Here is a 6862-nt window from a genome sequence, read left to right as displayed (position 1 = left end):
TATATATATATATATATATATATATATATATAATATTATAATATATAATATATATATTTTTAATTAAATACAAAATAGGGCTGGGGATGTGGCTCAGTGGTCGAGTGCTCCTGAGTTTAATCCCTGGTACCCACAATCAATCAATCAATCAATCAATCAATAAAAGAGAGGAAACAGGAGGCCCAAGTGACTGTAGCAGAATATGCAAGGACAAAATTCAGTTAGAGGTGAGGGCACCAGGGCCAGTGAGGACTTTGACCTTTATTTGGAGTGAACGTGAACGGAGAAGGGATGTGGTCTCGGATTGGACTCGGGGGTGCTGTGCCACTCAGCCTCATCCCTAAGCCTTTTTGTTTTTCTTTTGAGAGAGGGTCTCATTAAATGTCCAGGCTGTCCTTGAGTTGTGATCCTCCTGCCTCCAAAGCAGCCAGCATTACAGGCATGCTCCCTCATGCCCAGCTCCGACTGAGATTTTTTTTTTTTTTTTTTTTTTTTTTTGATTTGTTATAGCACGACTTATATATTTCAAATGGACAAGAAATTAGTATCATTTACAATATCTTAAGATAAATTGCCTTCAAATGGGAGCTTCCTTTCCAGTATTTTGAGGTCTACAAGACGCATCTAGAAAATTTACTAGGGTGGAGAATGAAGACTGCTTAAATCGAATGGGGGGAGGGCTGGTGGCGTTGCTTTTGATTAATTGCTGTAACACTGTCCTTCCAGAGGTTGGGGGAGTTTCATATTCTCTTTAGACATCATTAAGCGCCACAGCTCTTGCAGAACAACTTTGATGCTATATGAATTCTGCCACTTTGCTAGCACTGATATGGCTCTTGGGTCCACCACTCCATTAGAACTATTAACTCCATTCATATTAATTTTTGTTACAAATCTTACAAAGGGGGGTGCTTCTGGGTATTTAGGTCCACATTCTATTTTAAGGCTGTATATTCGGTTTTCATAAATTGTCCGAGCCCGTGGTGGCTGCCATCTTGCGTCGCTGTTCCAACTCAGATTTTCAAAGCTGCTATCACAGAAGTAATTATGGGTGGGAGCTTAGAGACGTGGGGAGGACTAAGTGGGCACAGAGGCTTTATGACCCTGCTGTGGCTCTGGGTTGGTTGGTCACAGAAAGCCTCTCTTCTGTCTTGTCATAAGTTAGGAACTTTAGTTTCTTCTCCTGAAGGTTTGGATGTATCACCAACCATGGGAGGAACTGGGCTAAACGCTTCAAACAGGTGACCATTCAGTGAGGCCTGCGCTTCCCATGACGATGGATTAAGTGACTCAGACCCTCTTCCCACTTGGGACAACCAAAATGCTGAGTGGAAAAAAGTTTTTTATTAAATATTAAAAATATCAACTCTGGGCTGGGGTTGTGGCTCAGTGGTAGCGTGCTCGCCTAGCATGCGTGAGGCACTGGGTTTGATCCTCAACACCACATAAATGTAAAATAAAGAGATTCTGCAACCTGTACACTCAGAAAATGAGAAATTATATCCCATCTGATTCAAATGAATGATATATCAAAGTCATTTTACTGTCATGTATAACTAATTAAAATAAATAAACAAATAAATAAAAATAAAGATACTGTGTCTACCTAAAACTAAAAAATAAATATTAAAAAAAAAAATAGATCAACTCTCCCAGCAAGCCAGAGACCCTGGGTTTAATCTCCAAGAGAAAAAGAGAAACCAGCCAACCCGGCTCAGGGAGATAAAGCCCGATGCTTCTGCCTTCAAGGTGTTTATTCTGAAGAAAGCTGGGAAATTAGCTTTATTGTCCCCTACTCCCCATACTGGGGACTGAACCCAGGGCCATTCTTCCACTAAGCTACATCCCCAGCCCTGTTTTGGGGGGGAGGGGTGAAGGGAAAGCGAGGAACGGGAGACCAGGCAGAGATACCCAGGAGAGTCTGTCAGAGCTGACAAAGAGAGAGGCAAAAAGGCTTGGGTGCCGGGACTTCTATGGGGCAGGCTCAGGAATCAGAGCCGAGCGGGTCCTGATGAGGACAGTTAGGGGTTGGGGCTTGGTATGAGGGAATGGTGAGCCTTTCTCAGAAAGGCCCTTCCTTGGGTGGGAAAGTGAAATTTTTTCCTTAAAATGGCTGCTGTCACTTAAGATGGCCCTCCAGATGCTAAGCAAGGACCTTATGTTGAGGGTACTGGGGATTGAACTCAGGGGCACTGGACCACTGAGCCACATCCCCGCCCTATTTTGTATTTTATTTAGAGACAGGGTCTCACTGAGTTGCTTAGCACCCTTGCTAAATTGTTGAGGCTGGCTTTGAACTGGTGACCCTTATGCTTCAGTCCTCTGAGACACTGGGATTACAGGCATGTGCCACCGCGCCCAGCCCATCCCCAGCCCTTTTAATCTCTATTTATTTATTTTTAATTTGGAGATAGGCTCTTTCTGAGTTGCTAAGGCTGACCTTGAACTGGTGGCCCTCCTGCCTCAGTCTCCCTAGTCACTAGGATTACAGGTATGGCCACCTATACCCTGACGGATTTTTCCTTTAGATAGGCCTATAAAGCTCAAAGTTCATGGAACCACAGTTGTTAAATTTGGATTTAGGTCATCCTAGTCTATTGCAGAAGCATATAAAAATCTATCCTCCCAGGCCTCAAATTTTTCCAGCAAGTAATTATTAAAATACAATATCCAGCCAGGTGTGGTGGCTCATGCCTATAATCCCAGCAGCTTGGAAGGCTGAGACAAGGGGATTGTGAACTCAAAGCCAGCCTCAGCAAAAAAGCGAGGTGTTAAGCAACTGAGTGAGACCCAAACTCTAAATAAAATACAAAATAGAGCTGGGGATGTGGCTCAGTGGTCAAATGCCCCTGAGTTCAATCCCTGGTATTCCCCCAAAAAATACAATTTCCAACACATAGCAAAAATAATAATAATAATAATAAAATAAAATAAATAAACACATACACACACACAAAAAAAAAACAAACAAACAAACAAAAAAAAACTAGGCATACAAGTGAATATGACCCCATGACTGAAAACCAACAGAAACAATGACAATGAAACGGGGCCCAAAAAACTTGGGATAAAATTGTCAGATAGGCACTAAAACTTTACAGTGTCTGATCTCCACTGTATCTGGACAGCAAGCACCGCTATTATCTCTACTTACAGATAATGAAACCAGAGCTCAGAAAGCCAGAGTGATTGCCTAAGATCCCACAGTAATAAGTTGCTTGATTCCACACAGGTCTATGGCCTCTTACTGTATAAGGGGCCCTTAGAAATGGAAAACTAACAAGAAAGGTAAGAGAGTGAAGCATCGGTATCCTCTCTGGCCCCACCTGCAGAAGCTCCAGAAGCCTAAGTTGGATTCTGCTGCAGCCTCCCACCCTGCCACCAAGAGCCACAGCATTTCAGCAATGGGAGTGGGTGAGCAGAGATGCCTGGGACTATGTAGGGGCCCATCCAGCCACCCACCCCCATGTGTTGGAGACATGCTCACGAAGGTGATGACCAGGCCTAAAGAGCACAAAAAGGGACGAAATCCTCTGATGGCAGTAGTGGCTGTCTAGGTGACAATAGGGAAATATCTATTCAAATGAAAAACCTTCTCACCTTGCACCCAGCAACCCCACTTCCCTGGGATTCACCCCACAGATCCTTCACAAGTGCAGAGATCAGATGCAGGTACACTCACTGTGCTATCACTTAAGGTGTGAAAACCGGAAACCACCGAGGTATCCATCACAGGCCAGCTGAATAGTCAAGTTAGAGCCTCGTTATTATGAAGCCTTTACAAGAAATGAGGTGGGGGCTGGAGCTCAGTGGCAAAGCACGTGCTTAGCACGCATGAGTCCTGGGTTCAAGCCAAAACACCAGAATAAAGGAATGAAGGAACACATGAATGAATGAAAGAAACAAGGCTATTTGTACGAGTTGACTCTTATTTTTTTATTTTGTAGTGTCTGGGATGGAATCCCAGCCTCATGCCTGCTAGGCAAGTGCTCTACCACTGAGCTACATCTCCAGCCCAGGTATTGGCGTTATTTAAATGTCCAAAACATAGTACTATAGTATTAACTGGGTGCAGTGGCACATGCCTGCAATCCCAGGGGTTTGGAAGCCTGAGGCAAGAGAATCACGAGTTCAAAGCCAGCCTCGGCATCTTAGCAAGATCCTGTCTCTAAAGAAAATACAGAAAAGGGCTGAGGAGGGCTGGGCTGTAGGGTTGTGGCTCAGTGGTAGAGCACTTGCCTAGAATGTGTGAGGCACTGGGTTTGATTCTCAACACCACATATAAATAAATAAAATAAAGGTCCATTGAGACCTAAAAAATATTTTAAAAAGAAAGAAAGAAAGAAAGAAAAGGGCTGGGGATGTGGCTCAGTGATTAAGTGCCCCAGGATTCGATCCTCAGTATCAAATACAACAACAAAATATAATATTAACTGAAAAAGGCAATTTGGAAACATATTTTCTACCATTTTGTTTAAAATATTTTCCATATACACATATACATAGATATGTGTGTGATTCATAAAAAAATTCTCAACAAACTGGAAAAGGACATATCGTATTTATGTACTGTTTGAAAAATTTACAGTGAAAATGATTACTTTTACAAGCAGAACAAAAAGTACATGTGTGTATTTATATTTATCTCTTAATTTAAAGCCACATGTACACACTGAAGAGGAGCAGGTGCCACTCACGAGGCAGGGACACTCCCAAGGCCTGTAGCCCCAATTCTGCCCACACCCGGACATGCTCTGCCTTTAGCAAGACAAGCCATGGACCTGGAAGCGACTGGACATCGTAGGGCTCATGTGTCAATGTGTCTAGCTGCCAACATGGATCTTCTGGAGCCCCAGCAGGGCCCAGTCTGGAACGCCTGAGTTCTGCCTGTGGGTGAGACTAAGGGAGCGCCAGAAGCTTGGACCCCGCCTGGGATGAGGGGCCCGTGTAGCACTGGGAGGGATTCTCTGCGATTGCTTCATAAATCTGTCTTGGCCATGCCACAGGGCAGGGGGCAGGGAAAGGTTGAAACAGAGGCTCTGATTTGGATACTAGTGGAGAAGTCAGTGTTCTGTGTGCCCCAGGCCCATCTCTCTTAGGCTGGGATCAGGTTGCTTCCCAGGCCAGGGCCCCAAACATGCATTGAAGGGATGCTATTGGATTTCAAGGACATGACTCCTGACCCTCACTCCCCAAATATGTCATGGCACATGTTGAAAGTGAACTTGGGGGCCCAATTTTAATGCACAAAATGTGACAGTCTGCAAAATGTGACACATTGGAGGTTCTGAGGCACCTTCTCATTCTGCTTTCCAAATCAGAGCTGATAGCTGAAATTTGAAATTTCTGGGCTGGGAGGCCTTTGACCTCTATGCTCTGAAGTCATTGGTTAATGAGAACAAGCTGTTTCGGCCAGCAAAGAGTTTTGTGTGTGTGTGTGTGTGTGTGTGTGTGTGTGTGTAGTGCTGGGATGGAACCCAGGACCTCGCACAGGGTAGGCAAGCCCTCTACCACCGCACTGCACCCCCCAGCTCTACAGAGTAGTTTGTAAGGGTCTAGGCTAATTAAGCATGGGGTCTTGGTGGTCCCTTCAAGACCTGCACAGCTTCTGCTTCTTGCTCCATATCTTCAATCTTTCTTTCCAGACAAACCAAAGGGAGAAACTGTACTCACTGCTCCTGGGACGAAGGGTGAGCCAGTTTCGAGATGGTGGCCCATGTTTTGTCAAGACTGAGTTCATGCTTGACCTCCAGGATGGTAGCACTCTGCCTGGCCCTCCAACCACATGCCCACACCACAGGCCTCTCTGATCAGCCACTTGAGTCTCTGTCCCTCTGCCCAGCTACAGTCCTGGCTGTGAAGGACTTCTCCCAGCACGAGCTCCAATCTTAATTTCTCTAGCTGAATCTGTCTGCACAGAAAACCCCAGAGCCCTCAGCCCTGCCAATTTGCTTCCCTCCAACACTGGTCTCTTGGGCATTATATATTTAACATACTGCTTCAGAACCATGGCTTGCACTTTCCATGTTGGTTTCTCCCCCTTGAACTTTCCATTGCCAAGCCCAGTCACCCCCGGAACAGAGCCTTCCCTTCTTCTTGGGAACACAGAGCCATGGAGGCCTTAGTCCTGCGAACCCAAGTCTGCAGCAATCCCTCTGCTAGATTCCTTGGTGAGAAAGGCCTGAAAGTTGGGTGGCTTCTGCCAAGCAGGGACAGTCATAGCCTGGTCACAGATCAGACTATGGGAGCTCCAAAGCAATAGAAAAAGCCAAGCCACATTCAGTTGAGCCACCAAGGTGGTGGCATCAGGGCCAGTAACCATGGCAACCTTGGGCTGCCCAGCTCAGCTCTATTTGTGGATCTCAAGACTGCTTACCCAGCGCCTGGTATGAGCGGACTAGGCCTGTGGCACAAGACTCCTTTCAGCATGCAGCACCGCCATCCTCCTGCCCCTCCCTGGCAAAGGACTTCCTGAGAGGGCCCTGCAGGTCCCTCCCTGGCAAAAGTCTTCTTGAGGGGGGCCCTGCAGGTCACGTGGGCCTCTCCTGCGGCAGAGATTGTCACTGTCTCCTTCTCTCGCCCGCCCAGCCTAGGAAGGGAGACTTATGAGCAGAACTCATGCTGCAGCTTCACCAGCAGACCCGTGTTCAGGTCTTGCTTTTTTTCCCTTCGTGCCGGGAATTAAACCTAGGGGCACTTAACCACTGAGCCACATCCCCACCCCCTCCCCAACCCTTTTTAAAAGTCTTTTTGAGACAGGGTCTCACTAAGTTGCTGAGGCTGGCTTTGAACTCATGATCCTCCTGCCTTAGGCTCCTGAGCTGCTGGGATTACAGGTATGCCCTGCCCCTCCCCCGCCCCC

General features: G+C 46.2%; 1 protein-coding gene across 1 annotated transcript in view; it reads right to left on the bottom strand.

The window, feature by feature from the left end:
* Window positions 1-684: 684 nt before the first annotated feature.
* The window catches only part of LOC107155427 (ubiquitin-conjugating enzyme E2 variant 1-like), a 9294-nt gene continuing 3116 nt past the window's right edge, over window positions 685-6862 (bottom strand). Inside the window, exon 2 of the mRNA XM_048783561.1 lies at window positions 685-1058. Within this exon, the coding sequence (XP_048639518.1) occupies window positions 700-1058 (359 nt within the window). The 3' untranslated portion in view covers window positions 685-699. The remainder of the gene's footprint in view (window positions 1059-6862) is intronic.

The sequence above is a fragment of the Marmota marmota genome, unplaced genomic scaffold (genome assembly GCF_001458135.2).
Source record: "Marmota marmota marmota unplaced genomic scaffold, marMar, whole genome shotgun sequence".
NCBI classification, from domain to species: domain Eukaryota; kingdom Metazoa; phylum Chordata; class Mammalia; order Rodentia; family Sciuridae; genus Marmota; species Marmota marmota.
Note: the sequence above shows the minus strand (reverse complement) of the source record. Positions and strands in the feature narration are given on the sequence as shown.